The sequence below is a fragment of the Cryptomeria japonica genome, chromosome 3, assembly GCF_030272615.1.
Source record: "Cryptomeria japonica chromosome 3, Sugi_1.0, whole genome shotgun sequence".
Classification (NCBI taxonomy): Eukaryota; Viridiplantae; Streptophyta; class Pinopsida; order Cupressales; family Cupressaceae; genus Cryptomeria; species Cryptomeria japonica.
Window position 1 is genome coordinate 97,226,201 of NC_081407.1, and position 19,557 is coordinate 97,245,757.

At 34.5% G+C, this 19,557-nt stretch overlaps 1 protein-coding gene across 4 annotated transcripts; it reads left to right on the forward strand.

The window, feature by feature from the left end:
* The first annotated feature begins 2,163 nt into the window (after positions 1-2,163).
* Positions 2,164-16,448, forward strand: LOC131046018 (J domain-containing protein required for chloroplast accumulation response 1). Of its 4 annotated transcripts, none has more exons than XM_057979652.2 (9): positions 2,173-2,524; positions 3,970-4,892; positions 5,303-6,563; positions 6,680-6,770; positions 8,594-8,649; positions 9,506-9,571; positions 9,721-9,810; positions 10,172-10,348; positions 16,109-16,448. In XM_057979652.2, exons 2-9 carry the CDS (start codon positions 4,408-4,410, stop codon positions 16,145-16,147), a joined length of 2,265 nt encoding a protein of 754 aa, XP_057835635.1. In that variant the 5' UTR covers positions 2,173-2,524; positions 3,970-4,407; the 3' UTR covers positions 16,148-16,448. The 4 variants fall into 4 exon arrangements, with proteins under 4 accessions (XP_059074063.1, XP_059074062.1, XP_057835635.1 ...); XM_057979651.2 differs by having other exon boundaries at positions 2,176-2,524; positions 8,567-8,649; positions 16,109-16,372; XM_059218080.1 differs by lacking the exons at positions 10,172-10,348; positions 16,109-16,448 and having other exon boundaries at positions 2,164-2,524; positions 8,594-8,665; positions 9,721-9,809.
* Positions 16,449-19,557: the final 3,109 nt, after the last annotated feature.

Consider the following 19,557-nt stretch of genomic DNA (forward strand, 5'->3'; position numbering starts at 1 on the left):
TAGATATTTGTTTTATTAAGGATAATTTTAGGTGTCTACAATTACAAGTTAGTATTTGTATCATTAAAAAGAATGATGAACAAAAAACATGTGATACTAATTAGATACCGCCAACTAAGACTAACATGGTAGACAATTGACATATGTCCCAACATAGGCTAAGAGATATGGCTACATATTGTACAATCACTACTTAAGGCTTTGCGAGAAACAAGAATGTGTGATCAACTAAGAGTAAGCAATGCAATAAGAATACAACATTTGGTGTCAGCATGGACTTATGCAAGGACCACTAATGGATACATACTGGGACAAATTAAGTGATTTTAAAGTGCACACGTGTTAATTGCTTATAAAAGGTCGCTAGGCAAAGGGGTTGACCAATAAACACTTTAAAAATCTTGCCAAGACAACTTAAATGATTGGGAATAGACTAAGCAAGTCACCGACTTAAAATAAAATAAAGTGATTGCCATGAGAAGAGACTTCTATGACATAGGATTTAGGAAAAAAATGTGGCCAAATATTACAATAAAACCCTAAAAAAAAAGCATCCTTAATAGACACATACTAGTGTTGGTCCTTTCTGTTATAATCAATATACCTATTCAAACTTCATGATGATCACCTTCCTTTTTAGCATCTCTATTGGAGATTCTTACATTTTGTTTGGAATAGTCATTTCTAAAGCATTGAAGGCAAAGACCTTATGACCTCACCTTTCACTTTCTACTTTCTTTTGCTCATTAAGCTCTACTTCTTCAAAGATCCTTCCAATCTCCTAGTTATTTTGCACTTATAAAATATTGTCCTTTTTTGTCTTACACAAAAAAAAATCACCTTTTTATAATTAGACCTTCTAATTCTTGTGTTACCAAAATTAAAATTCCCATTGGCTTGTTTATCTAACTTTCCTTACTCCTTTTGAAGTTTACCCAAAATTTTATTCTATTTTACCTTTTAAAAACTTTAATTTTTTTTAATACTCCTCTACTCTCAATCACATTATTTTGGTTAATATATAAAATATATACTACTATTTAATTAAAAATTAATATATACAAATAAAAAATTATTTATTCAAAAATTATATTAAAACGTTCATATAATTATTCTAATAAATAAATAGATTAAACATTATATAATTATTTTGTTAAAGAATTATATAAAAGAACATTTTAGAATATAATGACATCATATATTTAAAAATTATTACTTAATACCAAAAAAAAAAAAAAATGTATGAAAACAACTGGTGACCAATGATTAAAATATCCAATCTGAAAACAAAAAAATTATACAAGGACATAAGTAGTAATCCACATCTATGTTTTGGATGAGGGAGCACTTTTGTTGACATGTCTATTGATCCCTTCATGTAGTGTTGATACCATGTACCAACTTTATAGATGAGGGAGTATTTTTTGTATTTTTGCTTGTTGGTCCATTCCTTCAAAATTGATACTATATTAATTTGTAGTGGTTTAATTATATTAAATATTTGGCTCATGTAAAGTCTATATGAATACTTAAATATATTGGGTAGAATAATATTTAATGAGGTGGGTAGTGGATACATTTAAAAGATTTTTTTACTAAATAATGTCTAGTATAAAAATAAAATTATAAAGTTAGAAGAATCAAAATATTAATTTAAAATAAAATAAAATTATATATATAAAATATTTTATAAAAAATAATAAAATAAAATATAAAGTTGTTGATAATTATTATACAACTTTTATTATAGTGTATGCCAAGTATTTTATTAAAATATAATCAGATATCCTTTCTAAATTTTGTTAATTAATAAAATATGAAAAAACTCAATTAAAAAAAATAAATAGAAAACGTAGCCCACATATTGAAGTCTATACTTTATAGCAAAGATTCAATTTTTTTTTTTTTTGGTTTGAAGTTACCGCAAACTTTCACAAAATCTTGATTTATAAAAAATAAATTGTAACGACATTCTTTGGAGGGCCCCACCCTTATTAGGCTAGTGAAGATTACGGCAATTAAAATGGGCCAAAAGGAATAATGCCCGTGCTCTAATAATGATGTCTCCATGGAGGCCAAAGATTAAATAAAAAAGAGCAGGCATGTTCACATAATCATAACACCATTGGAGGTGGGAAAGCCAAAAAACTTTATTTTAATGACTGAATTAACACGACACACTAAAATGAAAAAGATTTTGACTACTTCACTAAACATCAGTCAAGTCAGCGTAAAGAACGTCTGAGTTCTGCCCCGCGTTTTCGGGAGATCAATGTGAGCCGTCAGATCTGAAAAAACTAACCGTGGCTTACTCAAACTTATCGTTGTAAGTGAAAATACTAAGCTGCGCATGAAAGTACCAAACTTCGCTTATTCCTTGAATAATCCCTATACAAAACAGGGAAATGTGAGTTTTCTGAAATTTTGATCGTAAAATAAAGATCACAGGTGAATTCCTCTGGATATGAGCTTCGTTTCAATGTCAAATTTGAAGCGAATCGGTTGGCATACGGCTTACAATTTGGTATGTTGAACTTCTCCCATTGTTTTTCGGAATCTACCAAGATTTTGAAAATCAATGCTGTTTTGAGGTCAAGATCAGGGTTTATTTCTGTATTGAAGGGTCCAAATCATCGTTGTAGACATTTTGAGCTTATTTTCTAATAAAATTGCATTTAAATAAAGATTTTGTGCTCATTTCTGAAACAAAGTCGTGGTCTAATTGGCAGTGACAAATTTTTCCAGGTTACTTTTTCGGAATTTTGTGCTCTAATCGACAGCGACGATTTTGTGCTCATTCTTAAGAAAAATTGTGTTATAATTGGTTAGACGAAAATTAAGATCTCATATTCAGAAAAGCGTGTGCTCTAGTTCATAATGAGAAAAATTTAAGACCATTTCTTGAGATATTTGAGCTTTAATCTGTATTAAGCACATTTGCTGATTTTATTTCATTTTGTTCTAATAGCCACACAATTTGTTCTAGCAATTTTCTGAAAAACGTATTCTCTAATTTGCGATTACAGTTTTTTCTTAAAGCTCATTTTCACAAATATTTGTGCTCTGATCTATGATGAGAAAGCTTTTCAAGTTCATTTTCTGGAAAATTTCTGTTCTAATCGGCTATGACAACAAGATGATCACGTTCCGTGAAATTTTCTAAATTGCTCAGAGCAATAATGACAAACTCAAGCTTATTTCCAGAAAAAATCGTGCTCCGATTAGTAACGACAAAAATAGCCAGCTAATACGAAGAAAAATAATGGCGATCTAAAACTTTGAGCTTCTATTGCTAAATATTGTATTCTAGTCTGATATGGCAACAACTTTGAGCTGAATTTCGAAAACAAATGAGCTTAAATAAGCTACATTACTCAAATGTGAAAATTGCACTCAAATCACACATCATGTTTGTGTGTAATTGTGTTATGACTGCTGTTCAGTGGATAACAGGTTAAATTAAATGTTCATTATATAAAATTTATTAAATGCATGAAATAATTTCAACATTTGACATCCTTGCTTGTGGATTTAATCTGTCAAACCTAAAATTATTGTAGACTTACGAAGCTCTTATGCTTGAAGCATTTAGAAAAACTTCGAACAGTTTTTCCTCCAATTTTTAGATGTCCACCATATTAAAATTATTAGTTGACTAACGTTGCCGGGGACTTCCCCGGCATTGAATTTTGTCAGAAGAATTAAATAAGTAGAATTTGTTCAGATTTCTCGGTCATGCAAGTTTGCGTGTCAGAAAAGGTCGAAAAAGTTGCAAATAATCCGCAATATTGGCTGGCATTTAGTCAGGATTTGTTTTACCATATTCGAATGTAACTTTGTTATTTAACTGTTTTATACTTTGCAAAATTTTTGTTCCTTTGGCGTTTTCTTGCTGTAGATATGCGCAGAAATCGAACAATACAGATTACCTAGTAATAATATTTTCATTTCATCCGTTATCACTGACAGGTTTCAGAGGAAAAGCAGACAGTCTGAGATGAGAAATATGCCCAAGTCTTAAAGATTATTGAATATAAGCTTTTATGTTTGATAGACTCTGTCTGAAAGTTTGCTTGGATTGAAGTTTGGATCCTCCATTAATTCTGAGGGGATGATTATGGAAAGAAGATCGAATGGTGCAAAGAGGGTAATGACTACGTTCAAGGTTTACTTCAAGAAGCATATTATTCTAAATGTCAACATCGAAAACCCATTGGAAAGATTCCATTGGGCCCTGTAAATGTTTTTTGTCCGCTTCGTTGCCTTGATTGCTCTGTCAACTTCGTATTATCCAACAATTTTCACTAAAAATTCTGAAAATTATTAGCTGAATAATCGAGGACAGGAATTTAAGCCAACCGATAAGGAAATACTTGGTTTTTCAAATTTGTCCATATTATTTTTAAAATGGAAGAATACGAGTATAACAGAGCAATGAACTACAGCTTTCTGAAAAGCATTGGGACATTGAATATGACAAGCTTTAGTGCAAATGTATCGCCCAAGCTTTCAGCAAGAAATTCATATACAGGGTCCTCTGATTCGGCTGATGATTTCAGTGATGTATTTGGGGGGCCTCCCAAGTATATTGCATTGAAGCAATTCAAAGACCCCCGAAAAGCCCATTCACTGTTGCAGCCTTCAGGTGGGTTTTCAGGCCTAGTCCAGTCTGATGTTCCTGTGTTCGGAGAAACCAGGAGAAGATATGTTACTGATGAATTCTACAATGATATATTTAGTGGAGATACTGTTTCTAATGGCGGAGAAATGTCTGATAAGTGTTCGGTAGCTTCGAGATCAACATCGAGGAATCCCAGCCCTGCTCAGTCTCCTCTTCCCAGGATTGAGTATAAGGCCTTGGGCAATAAATCGCCGTTGGCCCCAAAGCTCAGGTATCTTGTCTTAATGTCTAACGATATTGAACATTTAATTTTTCGATTTTCTGCAGTTGATTTTCAAAGATGTTTTCCTTGAATTTGAGTTTATTTTGTGTTCTAAATTCTTCATAACCCATAGTCGAATGGATAAACTCAAATACAGTCAATCCAAATTTTTTTTGGAACAGTGATAATTATGATAAAACAAGTTGAAACACAGGATTTTGGAAAAAAAAAGCTCTTAAAATTTTGTTTTCCGTTGCATAATGCTGAGCCGAATCAGAAAATTATCTGTCTGTTTTTGCATGCCTGCACATTTTGTTGGATTTCTCCACAGAAAGAATACCCTGTTTCTGTATGTCTGTGTTAGTTTTCTTGCATTTCTTGAACTAAAAATAGACAAATTTATTCCTTAATTTGTTCAGGCAGCCTGTAAACAACTCCTCAAAGCAAGCAGAGTATCCATCTTTTGGCATATCTTCGCATCGTGGTCCTTACAAGTTTTACAATGATAGTTCCATTGTGTCTAGTGCTCAGTCTTCTCCACCTGATCCTTCCTCAGATCTTCTGGAAATTCCTTTTGCACATTGCACAAAACCCTCCGTATTACTATCTGAGAGCAAACAGGGGCTGAAAAAGAAGAAAGAACTTGGTGTGTTTCCTCCCAGAAGTTCTAACTCACGATTTCGAACTTTTCTGGAGCCAGGCGAATCTATACCAGGAAGCCCAGCTAGGTTAAGCAATGAGAAGCTCTATTCTACTGCTCAAACTACATCATGCAGCAATACATCTGATGATGAATTGGTGGGGAATATTCAAGGATTGGATAAGCATATAAGTGGGGGAGTTTCTAAGGTGGGTGTAGAAAGGCATGGCTTAGATAGTGCTAAAGGATCTAATACAGGAGAGAAGGATGACAATGGTTTTGAAAAGTCACGATTATCAGCTAGTAGTGGGCCTTTTCAACGATTGGCAATTTCCCCTCTCGAGGATCTTCAGTTACAACACAAGTTAAGGAGCTGTCGGGATTGGTTTCAGGAGTCCAAAGGGTTGCATTCAAATAAAGACAGTGCATCCCTTTCAGTGGACTCTTTGGGGTTTTCCTCAACCAGAGAAATTAATTCAAACATTGGGCTCTCTAACACACAAGAAGGAAGCCAAGAGATTGGAACCAAACGGCTTAGCACAAATGGCACTGACAGTGGTGAAGAATCAGATGAACTTGGATCATACGTTATCGAGATTGACACCAAGAGAGGGGAGACTATAGCTTATCTTCCTGAAAGGGACATTGGAATAGATGCTAGCAATGCTCATAATCTGCTGATTTCTTCAATGAAAGAAACAATGGAAAATGCTAAAAACGAATTTCTTCCAAATAGGCCGATTAAACATGTGAATGACGATGTCAAAGGCAGTAAATTGAGACTACAGAGTTTATTACAGAAGGCATATAATTTTGATCCTTTAAGCGAAGCAGAAGCAAAAATGCAAGCATTGCAAACCAACAAAGGAAAGGGAAGGGGCAGGGAGTCCAGCAAGATGCCAATCAAACAACATATAACTGAAACATCTGCATGGCCAACTCCAACTCCAGCAGTGGATCAAGATGCCAAAGAAGATCTAATCAAAGAAATTAAGACGGCAGTGCCATGGGATCCTTATGCTATTGATCCTTCAACTATGGTATGTTTTGAAATGAATTTATACCATTAATTGTGAGTTCTCTTTTCTTACCCATCCTCCCCACAAAAATGTATATAGTCTGGCTAACTTTTGATCATATTCCACCAAATATGAAGGTGAAGGAGGTTTCTAATAGGATAGAGAAATGGCACCATGAACAACCAGTGGTTTTCCGAGAAATGCCACTAGCATCAGACGACAATGCAGGTACATATTTGGAACTTTTTCCTTTTCTTGAGGGTGTTGGAAGTGGAAACACTGTAAGAGGGGGGGTGAATTAGAGTGAATAGATTTCTTTCTAATTAAAAATAACTAGAAGATACAGTCACAATACAACACTAAAACAATATTCAAAAACATTCAAATAGATTGTTCTATCGAGGAGTAACAATCATTATTAATGCTTTAACGAAAATCTGAAAATTACTAGAGTGCTGCAATTAACGGAAATCTGAAAATTACGAGAGTGCTGCAATAAAACCCACTGCCATATAAAACAGATTTATGTAACATAAACATGCATAACCCATGATAGATAATATGACAAATAATAGACCAATTATGTATCAGAGCTTGACAAGAATATGATAAACTGAAATGCACAAAACAATGAGACATCACATGACACAATTATTTTCCTGAGTGGAAAACCCTCATGGGGTAGAAAAACCACTCGAACCTGTTTTTCATTAACATCAAATCTTCAACTCTGTTACATCTGTTTTCATAGGAGCACCAACTCCTTCCACTATACTGCCTTTGTTAAGCCCAAAAACTGAAATATCATCTGGAATACTGTAGATATACAAAAACTTTTCTGTTTTTAAGAGATTTTCTATTTGAATTTTTCAATCCCGACTTCTTGCTTTAAGCAAAGAAAATATATATATAGATAGAACAATGAAGCCATCCTTCATTCGTGAACATCACCTCCTTGAGTTGGGGTTAACCCAACTGCTGTAACTGAAAAACTAAAAAAAATGAAGAAGATTCCTCTTTCAGTGAACCCAAGACGGTAAAACTGAAAACTTCCTTATTTACTTTGGTTTGCATCTTAAAATGCAAATAAAAGTAATTAGAAAGTTATTTAACAATAAACTGAAACAATGTAGCTGTCCAGAAATATACGCAAGTAACAGAAAATAATAGCCTTTATTCTTCATTTCCAAAATCAAAGAATCCTTGCAAGATACCAAAGATTTACCTGTTCCAACTGTAAAGGTAAAAACTGAGCAGTGTTTGAAATAAAACACACGTTCTTTTGCACTTTTACAATGGTGCCTGGAAAACAAATAAACCCACCGCATCTTGAAAAATGCTACCAAGAAAAATACTGTCTGAGAAAGTGCTATGATGTTGGCTAGGGTTTGAAACATTTCAAAGCGATGAAGAAAATATCTTGGCTTAATTCCTTTGTATTCAAAAACCAAAATACTTTGCCAAAATAAAAAGATCTTCGAAGTCCCGGGCAATAAAAACATAAAGTCATTAAAAAACTTTCAATAAATAATTCTGTTTTGAGATCCGCATAATTTGTGCCACATCATCTTATTCATCCACATCACTGTCCAGGTCAAATCAAATACCTTCAGTAAGACTAATAAAACAAGATGGTCACGTGTTGTAAAATATCTGCCACAACCAATGAGATTCAACTAATCAAGTGAATCATCCAAGAGCAATTTTTTTCATCAAGGACAACACAGAAGAGATGTCAACAGAGGGCACCAGTCTAAAGTTTAAATTGGGGAATTCTTAATAAATTTTGTTATTATGTAAAGCATTGTAAAAAATCCTTTTTGTAGCAGCATAGAATTTGCTTTCCGTTCACATTACAGTCGAGAATTTTTAATGCCTCAAACCAGAGCATCAACTAATTTTCCTCCCTAAAGCAATTGTTTAACTCTTAAGGTATATACAAGTTACAAGTCGCTAAAATACACATAGGAGATGTATGATATTTACTATTCTGAGTTGACTGTCATGATTTGGATTCTTTTTAGATGTAATAACTGAGAAGGAAACTACAGAAAGCCGGAGAAAAAGATTTGAGAAGGAGCGCCATCTTCGAACTAAAGAGCGTGTGGTATGTTATGCAGCTAGTAAGTCCAATTTTGTAACACAAATTTACAAATGAACATCTTCTGAAAGACGTAGCCTTTGCCGATTTATATTTATTTTTATCTTCTAGGTAGCAGTTATTTTCTATAGAAGAGAACAGACGAGGAACAATCTATGCAAATTTTAAGCAGAATATTTGTTTTCATTATTGTATCCCTTTAAAATGGTCTTATTGGCAAATTTAAGTTTTTTTCTTAAATGCTGCTAAATTTGTTTCTCTATCGTGGTAATTTTGCAACTAATCATTTGATGTAAAGACAATGGACAATGAAAGAGGTGGAATCGACAATGCTTACACAAGTGTGTCAATAAACAATGTAGATCATTAGATATTTGGTTTGCGTTATACCTCTTTGAAGAGGTGGAATCGACAATGCTTACACGAGTGCATAGATAAACAATGTAGACCATTAGATATTCGGTTTGCATTTTGCCTCTTTGCTTTACTTGAATTGTGATGCAATCTATCTAGAACCAATCAATATAACTTTTTACATACAACTCAAGATATCTGGCAGTATGAAGATTAGTTAGCCACAGGAAGATGAGAATGTGACTCTCTTGTTCCCATTCAAATTTTCATCCAAACTTTGTACCTCAACCTTTTGTAACTACGGTAATGACATGCACTTTAGTGCCATAATTCTTTATTGCTTTCAATTGGCACCATGATTGGTTATCTCACCACCCATTCTGCATTAATTTTTCTCCCAAGTTCTTTGATTGCTAACTGGTATGTGTAGGAAAGCCTGCGATCAAAGAGAGAGTTAAGGAACTTTAAAATAAGATATTTTATAACCTTTTGCATTTCGTAATTGCAGTCCAAAATATTGGTTGAGAAGAAGCACAAAGAATTGGAAATTGAAGAAGAACAAGAAGAGAAGACTGTAAGTAATGGGTCTTTTTTTCGTCTTTCTTTGCTCATGCTATATCTGACAGATCGTGGTTTTCCTCCCATTCATGGCATGGCCTTCTGCCTTTCGTTTGAAGACATTCAATATGGTAACATTTGTCGAAATGTAATCTTGCCTTGCAGAAAACTTCGGATAAGTTGGATGTTGAGATAAAACGTTGGTCAGCAGGCAAGGAAGGCAACATCCGTGCCTTACTTTCAACACTGCAATATGTAAATTTCTCATCTTTGGACACTGGGATTTGAACATCCCATAATTCATAATTTTGTGTTTGTTTCATAACACGACAAGCATAGATTTATATCTACATCATTTCTATTTTGGCATAGTATAACTATAAGGTAAATAGAAATATTTTTTCTCTACTTTTGAAATGCAATATTAACGCTTTTACCAAAATGCAAATATCAATGCCGAGTTTGAGGAGCCCAGGTATTTTAAAGAAGGATACTATTTTCTTTGGCCGACATGAATGTATTTGCCATTGGCTGATGAAATCGTTTCCTAGAATTATTTCTTTTGATATATATCAACTTTAATGGCTTCATATTTTAAATTGAATTGTTACTATAGGTGCTTTGGCCAGAATGTGGATGGAGGCCAGTTCCCCTTATTGAGATTATTGAAGGAGCTGCTGTCAAGAAAGCCTATCAGAAGGCAAGGCTGTGTGTGCATCCCGACAAATTGCAACAGAAGGGTGCAAGTTTACAACAAAAATACATTGCCGAAAAGGTCTTTAACATTCTACAGGTAATTAGACTAGAATTTTGTAAGGTTGTTATTTATTGGCATGCATATAAAATTATGGTTTTTTGATAGGTTAATTATGAGTTCTATATTGAGCACACCCATAAGAATTTAAGAAGTTAAGCTAAATGCACAGTCATGAAAGCTGAAATAATTAAATGATTAGTTTTACTTTTAATTACCATCGAGACAAAAAAGAATCCTGCTAAACTGGGCCAGCCAGAGCAACATACTAAATAAACCAAGCAACATACTAAATAAACCAAACTGTTCTCTCACCTTTGTCCCCCTACCACCCTTTTTTTTATGGGGGTTTTTTGGATCAATCTAGATAGACTGAAATTTCTTCAACTGAGAGTCAAGGATTGAGGGGTATCCATTCTGTCAAATTTGTCTGGTCATAATCCCAACCTCATCCCTTATGATGTTGGAGCGTTGCACTCAGCAAGACTTGGTCTCTCGTGGACTTATTCAGAACCATTCAACTTTACCAACAGATCAAAGGTCCAACAACAGACCAAAGATCCTCTGACATGGCCCAACTTTTTAACTATTAGATACACTCAGGCTAGAGCATTCTATCTCCATCTCCACCATCTTTACACCAAGCTACAGAAAATCCTGTGCAGTGGCTTTGGTAATGCTAAGCTTAGAAATGAGCGAGAGGGTAAAGAAGCTATAAATTTCCAAAAATATGTCAAGAAGGATTACCTTGAGTTTATCAACATACTCTGCCAAATCTTGATTGAACAAAGCCGAGTCTTCATGTCTCTTTGAAAGAGAGTGAGAGGAAATTTTAAAATTTGCGAGTTCCTCTTCTGTCAGCAGATGAACAGAGGCTTCCTCTGCATCTTACAACCTTCCTTGATCTTTTTGCAGTATGAAAAAAATCCCCCGCGCAGAAGATTCTGTTAAGAATACAATCCCCAAGAGTTTGAAATGTGGGCACGTAACTTGTTGAAAAATTCCTCAGTAACTAAGGCTCTGGTCATCCGCACACTAGAATTACAGAGCCCATGCTCCCCCAAGAATGGTTTCACAAAACCAAGGTTAACCAAGTTTGAAAGGCTATCCAAAACAATGCCATAAAGGCTTTGTAAGAAGCCAATTTTCGAACTCTAGTAGACCCGAAACACCATCTGCTCTTAGTGTGGACCCTAGGAAACCTTACATATTGAAATAACTAGATTTTTCTTCTGGTCAACCTTAGATAACATTCATCCATCTTCAGGGATGATCTCTAAATCAATTCTTGGCCTATTGTCCATCTTTAGTTTTAAATGGTAATTCCTTTATTCTTTTCATGCAAAGCTGTCCACAATTGAAGGAAAAATTACTACAGGTGCAAGCAACCTGTACTGCCATCTCTTGAAAGGAAACATCCTCAAATCACAATGAAGTCACTCAGTCAATTAATGAAGACTAGATATATCCCAAGACTTGTCTTTATGGAATTTCTATTGCATCTCATCCTCAAATAGACTGCTTCATTCTAACATGTTTTTGGTCCACTATTATCAATAACAAGATGAGGTTGATCATAATAGCATTCCGTTTACATGGCATTGATATCAACAACTCTCACAGATGAGGCTGATCATAGTCCATTCCATTTGCATGGCACTGGTATGGCAAACTGAAAGTGTAGGATTTCAAGCACTCAAATATCAAACAGGGAAAAATTGTCAAAACTGAATTTTTTTGAAGAACGTGCAAAAAAGGAGAAAAGTAACTGTTATCGTTATCTTACGGAAAATAGTGTGTAGAAAACGAAACATATAACACAAATAGCATTTGTTTAATATTGCCAGTTACAAATTATAAACTTTGTCCTAAGCCTAGACTCTCGAATTTTTATCATAACGTATAACTTAGAGCACAAAACTAAGGATAGCAATATTGAGTCATACTCTTAGTTTTCTATTGATTCTTAAAATTCCTTTATCTACAGGATTCTTTTGTATACGTGTGCTTTGATTTTAGAGAAAGTAAAATGAACAAATGGAAAGATTAGTACATATAAAATATATGCGAGGAAAGATGACATTTTGAAAAAAACTAAAAAAAGGAAAAAAAATGGACTCATTCAATAAACCCTGAATTATTTAATAGTTATTGAATTTTCCCATGTGTTGTTTTTTTTTTGGGAGGTTTTTCAACCTAAAGACCAGTATTTGGTAAAAAAATAAAAAAATGGCAACGCTTTGAACCGGTATGGTTACAAGTCAGGCTATCATTAACACTGTTTGCTCCTGGCTTTTGCTTCTACAAGGCTGATTCTTCTCAATTTGCATCGGCGGACATTTCAAAATAGGGATGGAATTCCATCATAAACTTCTTAAATAACGTTCAACTTCTTTTTTGGCAACACATTCTCTTGATAAAGAAACAATTCAATATAATAATCTGAAGCTCTACAATTCCTAAGTTCACAATGCATATTCTGGTAGCATTGTAATTTAAAATATCTTTGCTTAGTAGTCCAATAAAAAGTAGTTTATTCCCTCGATTGCTCTTGTTCTTATGCGTTGGATTCAAAATACCATGAATCATATGCATTCCATTCTTGTTGCAGATTTAATTTATACAATTTCTTAGTAGTCCATCAAAGGTTACTTTTGGATTACCATATTCAAGAAGAGACGCTCCATGAAAACAATGTATTTGGTATGTCAAGTCGTACTATTTCATTGAGAGACAATGTAGAGCATTTAAGACTATATATCTTCACGCTTCAACATTCTTGAACTATAGGAACCGATCTCTTTGTAAGATGAAACACAATTCCATCCAACCTGGCCCACCCATTCAACTTGTAAGACTAAGAAATTTCTTACAGTTTCCTCTTAAAACGAGGAGGAAATAACTAACACCTCGGAGACAGTATTAGATCACTTGTTTCCATTATCTACTGTACTAAACTTTAATGTGTCTTGCACTATAAAAGTTATTGTGTTTTATGCTTACCCTTTGTGTGCTTTATTCTTAGCATTTATGATGTAAGTGAGATTCTTGAGCAATCTCTGATAAATTGCCCATAATTAAGGGAAAAATAAAACTTGAAGGGTTACAAAATTAAGTGTTTGCTACCATAGTTTATAAATTTTGGTTCTAACTTATTTGAAAGTGTTTTTCCCAAGTAAGCATGGACATAAATTAGGCAATGTGTTAGCCAATTCCTTTCCCTTATCATGTCTGCTGATTTTCGTTTCTCTCCCAGTTGATCTCCAGTAACCCTAAATGCCATATCCAAATTTTTTAGAGGAAGTAAAAACAAGTATATCTTATTAGATTTGTTAAACTTTTGGATATAACAATGTGCAATATTTTCATCATCAACATTTTGGATCATATTTCATGATCTTTCATTAGGATTTTCTGCTCAGTAGCTATTTCATTCTGATGATGGATCATGAAATATGATCCAAAACATTGATGACAAAAAATATTACACACATTTTTATCCAGAAATTCAACAAATCTAACATTATGAACTGTGGAAATTGCATTGGCTCATGTATATCTATATCAACATCATGTATATCTATATCAACATCTTAGAAGGGACTCTCTCAGATATGTTGAAAATTACTCTGATTTCTCATAACAAGTACATCCTAGTTATGAATGCCTGTGAAATCCTTCACTTAAGGTACAACGCTGTAAGAAGGCATGTCCTAACTTGGAATTTATTTTCCAAATTTACGAGGCTCGCACAACCCAAAGTATGATATTGTTTCGTGCTAAATAGAAGCTGCATCTCACCTAGGGCTTTCTAGATCTTTGGTATTGTGTCCAAGTGGTCCTTGTAACCAACCCCCCATAAAGTTGTAGATTAAGGAGTGTTTTTGCTTGTACCATTTTAAATCTTAAATTGACTCAACATTCACCACAATGGCAACACTAAATTTGTCAATGATAAGCAAACTGTTTGCTGCAAGATAGAAGACAAAACCTTCTTGAAACATCTGATCTACTTATTCAGACTAATGTTATCTTTGCCAGAAAATATGTTGATTAGAAACTCGAATTCAATTTTTCCTTTTTTCTTGATTAAGAATAAAATCCTTGGATAGCGGAGAGTTATGAGATTTGGTCGCTAAACACAAACATATTTGTATTTCACACCAATAGTTCGCTAGAATGCGATATCTTTGGCTTGACATCAAACATCTTCTTATGTTATTGATTTGGATAAGGGTTAGTGGTCATTTTTATCATACAACAGCCTCCTTGCAAAATCTGTGTAGCTTTTTAATGTTGCATGCTTGTTGAAGGGCACTTTATATACAAATCATTGCTCTTACATGTATTACTTCTATGTTATTTTGTAGGTTGTATAACTATTATTCCCTTTTAGATTTGTTGACATGGTCAGATTTAATATACATGTTTAATTGGCTCTTTCCTCCTTTGAGGTCACTTCCCTCTCTGTGTCTGACACAGGAGAGACAATGTTGGTTCTTTGAGGTCTCTTGGCTTCTACAGCTTATAAATGTTTCCATTAAGACATTTAAAAGAGGATTGAGCGAGTGGTCCAGGAAGACATTTAATGACAATCATTCTGGCCAATTGAGCGAGTGGTCCACGAAGACAGTTAATGACAATCATCCTGGCCCCCTAGATGTTTCTATTTTCAAATTTAGGCTCTATTTAGCCTTTTGACAGAAACATCTACATAGTTGCAATATCCTTATTATCTTATATGTTATAGACATCAAGTTTCTACAATTTATGAGATTTGGAAAAGCTGTTTCTGGATTAGAGTGTGATCCTGATTTGAAACATTGATGCAAAAACTAACACAATCTAATCCAAAAACAGCTCTTCCATATCTTATCTGTGACAATAGTACACACTACAAGGATCTCCTGGGCCTATCAGATTGATTACATCATTTTTGGACGCACCTCAGCATGGCATCCATCACATTGACATAGACAACTGAAAACTAACTGGCTAATGCATTTTCATCCACTTAGCTCTTAGAGCAGCCTATGTTGTCGGATCGAGTAGTTGACGCAGGCTAAGGATTGCCTCTTCAATGCACTCAGTTCATATTTTACGACCAGCTCTGTATCAAGAGTTTATTTGGCCTTTCTTTATGAGACCATGGACTTTGGATTTAGGGAAAACACAGTGCGATGTCACATCCAAATAATGCATTACTAACCTCCAATTAAACAAAAGTCCTGGAACTAACACCCACATAAAAAGTCTTATACATTGCATTTTCAGTTTGAAATCTATACTTCATAGCTAAATTAAATAAGAGTTAGAACTAATCCCATCCTCTACGGGCTTGAGGTCTTTGTATTCCACAGGGGAGCCACATGTTAGAATTGAGTGTGAGGAAGGCATGGACGGAGGAGTTAGAAAAACTAGTATGTTATTCAATTTTTTTTCCATATACATTTAGAGCTCATCATTAGGTTTGATGATGCAGACTTCCACAGGGGAGGCACATTTTGGAATCCAGAGGGGGAAGGGTACGGACGGGGGTAAATGGAAAAACTAATACTTTATTAAAAAACTTTGCCGCTTACATTTTGACCTAATAAAAAAGAAAAGAAAAATCAAGCTTGGGGACAACTAGACTTTGCCACTCATCCTACATCATATGCAGAATTATGAGATTTAATGATGCCATGTCCATAAAATGTGGATGAGATTCAATATTTTTTTTTGCACATGGATATTATATATTTATAATGTGAAGAAAAAGGTGGACAACTTACTAAAGCTCCATTTTTGTGAAAGCAGGAAGCATGGGCAATCTTTAGTTCCCTGGATCCTTTTTAGAGTCACCTGGATGATCAAGCATAAAAGTTGGGACACAGTCAACTATTTAATGTGTGAAACATGGATTTTTCTATCCTTCCATGAACTTTGGATCATCTCTTTGGTGTTTTTGAAGCAGAATGCTCTGTACAATGTAAAGATCTCACACAGCTTACTTTGTACATTGCATTTGTATTTTGTCATTTCAAAAGGAAACAAATTCAAATTGGTTTGATTATTTTGGAAGATTTGTGTTTTAATCTCTGTTAATTCTATGTAGATACTAATATCCTATAATGTATACCTCAGATTTAGTTTGAAACCGTAACTTTGACCTGGGTTTTACATGTTCGAAACTCCTTTAAAAATTATTTTTCCCTGTCTAGTTTTGAAATCTAATGTCATTTCCTTACTATTAATTTGTTTCATGAACATTACGATACAGTCCCATTGCTTTATTAACTATTTATTTATTTGCAGTGTATTTGATATTTATTTTAGGGATGTTGAAGTTCAAAATTGATCTACTTCAGCATATGGTGTTTTTAATTGATATAAATTATACTAACTTTTTTTTTTCTAAAGGCGAGCATCTTTCCCAATTAAAGCACAGCCAATTAATGGGCTTTTATAAAATAAATTGATAAATACACACCATCAAATCAAATTAAAAAAGTGCAAACATGACACATATGATAAGAACCGCCACTATATCTTTCAAAACTATTGAGAGATTCTTTTATAACAATATTCTTTGTAATGTCCCACATTGAAGTTAAAGGTGACCACCTATAACCTCAACCAAGGTTACATAGGCATACGTGAGTCTATTGAAGTCTTCTCATATGTTATGTCAAATGAAATCTCTATCTTGGACAGATTTATACTATTTATTAGTGTAATGTTGAAACACTTAACCTAAGTTTTAGGTTTATTTTGCAAGATTATTTTAATATAATCATATATTCATAAATGCTACATATTTGTGTAAAGTTGGATTCATGTTGTCAATTTATTATCCTCCTCTATTTATCTATTTTCTTATATATGTAACTAGCAATTGCACCTTTGTGTGCAATGGGTATGCTGACAAGGTGTGGAAGGTCAACTATCAAAAAAAAAATTCTATTTTTTGCATACATTTGTGCAATACGTGAGGTCAATTGGTAGGCCACTTAGCAAATGACGTTGTTTGTGTTAGATTCAATGACAATCCCCAAAATACTGAGAGGGGGAAGGGGAGGAGGGGGGGGGGGGGTGAATCAGTGTCTAACCGGTTGATAGAATAGTTAAACTTATTTATAACTTTGCAACCCAAAACAGTGTATCGGTAAACAAGAAATAATGCGGTAAACAGAAATAATAGAGACAACATAGAAACACACCATAACACAAGATATTTTAATGAGGAAACCCAGTGTGGGAAAAACCTCGGTGGGATTTGTGACCCACAATATTTACTCACTGGCCAATGAATAAATACTACTTACAATAGGGGCCTGTACATGCAGGAAGGCCATCAGCCTAGAGCTCACTGCTCAATGAAGAGTCTCACTGACTACAAAATGGATAATTAAATCCAATACAATGTACTGCTCAAAAGCATCTCTAATGCCTGGTTCAGTACCGGTTTAAGCTCAGTCATTTACCAAAACCTTCGCTGTCCACTATATCACCTTATACAATAATTTCTATTCATTCAACCATATCTCCTATTACTACTTCAAAATGACCTAAGAGATCTCATACTTAAATGAGTCTTTACAATATACCATGTCGGCTTACAAAAGATAATTATATTTACAAAACAGTTCACATAAACAAAAATTTATCCCATGTCGGTCTGAGTGCCGGTATGCTTTGTTGGCGGTGAAATCTGAATGTTGGTGTAAGTGCTTGCCGGTACCGGTGTCTGCCTGTGCATGAAGTTTGTGATGCCGGTTGGTTGCCATCAATGACAACATCAACTATTCTCATATGAGTGTAGAATGCCAACAATATCCCCATTTGGCATTGATGGCAACACTCATGAGAAAAATCAAAACTGTTATCCCAAAACTGAAATCCAAAAAGATGTGCTCCCCCTGGGCAAGGGATCTCCTCTGTACATGCATTTTACTCTCTACTACCCCCCCTTTGACATCAATGACAAAAGATGTCATAATCAAAGAGTACAAAAATGCTGCCTCATCGCCTATAACCGGTTGGTTACATTATGAAAAATGTCCGCTAAAACTAGATTCAAACTCTGCATAAACTTGTTACTGTCAGTTAGAGTTGACTCAGTCCGCTGGATCATACCGGTGAGATAGTGCATTTGCTGCTTCGGTGACCGTTCTCCTTGAACCGTTGCCTTAGATAATTCAACCCATTGAGTAATGAGACTGTCCAATTTTGGACCAAGTTTTCTTTTGAGTTCCCGAGCTTTTGACCTTATCCTTGATTTCTCTTTCTCAAGTTTCTCTAACTTCTCCTAAAAAACTGCCATTTCCTGCTCAAAAACCGAGATAAGTCCCGAAGAACCTAACATATTGTCTGCAATATCATCGATTTCTTTTTGTGTCTTCTTGATTTCCTCATCAATATCCTCTGTCAAATAATGAGGTTTAAATGCTTCTCTATATAACTCCTTATACTCTAAAATTGTAGAATTGAGTATCGGTAAAAGTGTGTCCAAGTGATCGGTACAATTCTTTATAGTGTTCTCAAAGAATGTATTTTTCTCTTTGTCAACTCTTTCCTTAATGGTATCCTCATTCACCTTATCTATGGTTAGAACATTATTAGCAATGAATTTGGACAATGTGTCCAATTTACCTAAAGAATCATTAATGTGATCTATTTGACAGTTAGGTGCAATCATCTTCAAGATAGGTAAAGTGTTATCAATTGCCTTAAATGCTAAGACATTGCAATCTGTTATCCTCTTGATGGAATCCAATAAAACCTCTGTTATGTTAGTAGGCCTAAATTCACCTATAGATGTGCTTGGTTCTGCTATGGGTTTCTTCTGAACAAATGTTTGTCCAATTACGTTCACTATATCCTCTTTATTTCCATCAGATGCTTCCACTTTACTTACATTTTCTTCCAGTGGATCTGTCTATGTATGTGCTTCTGCCTTTGATGGTTTCTCAGTTTGATTAAGTACCTCTGCAACTGCCGATTTCCCAGACTCAATATGAACCTTTGCCTTAGATTGTTTCTTAGTCTGTACAACTGCCGGTTTCTCTGATTCCGGTTGCCCTGTGTTAGTTGTCTTATCCTCTATAGGTTTCTCAGTCTCTGGTTGCTCAGCTTGTGCCGGTATCTCAGTGTTCTGAGAATCAACAGTTTGTGTCGGTTCCTTTGTCTCTTGAGAGTCTATAGTGTGGGCCAGTTTCTCAGAGACCTTACTGTCCTTAACATCATTTGTGTTAGCCTCTGCAATT

Coding starts and splice junctions, on each gene's coding strand:
- LOC131046018 (XM_057979651.2), top strand. CDS start 4,408: ATGGAAGAATACGAGTATAACAGAGCAATGAACTACAGCTTTCTGAAA. Junction 6,771..8,566: donor AGCATCAGACGACAATGCAG/GTACATATTTGG, acceptor GATTCTTTTTAG/ATGTAATAACTGAGAAGGAA. Junction 8,650..9,505: donor TTCGAACTAAAGAGCGTGTG/GTATGTTATGCA, acceptor TCGTAATTGCAG/TCCAAAATATTGGTTGAGAA.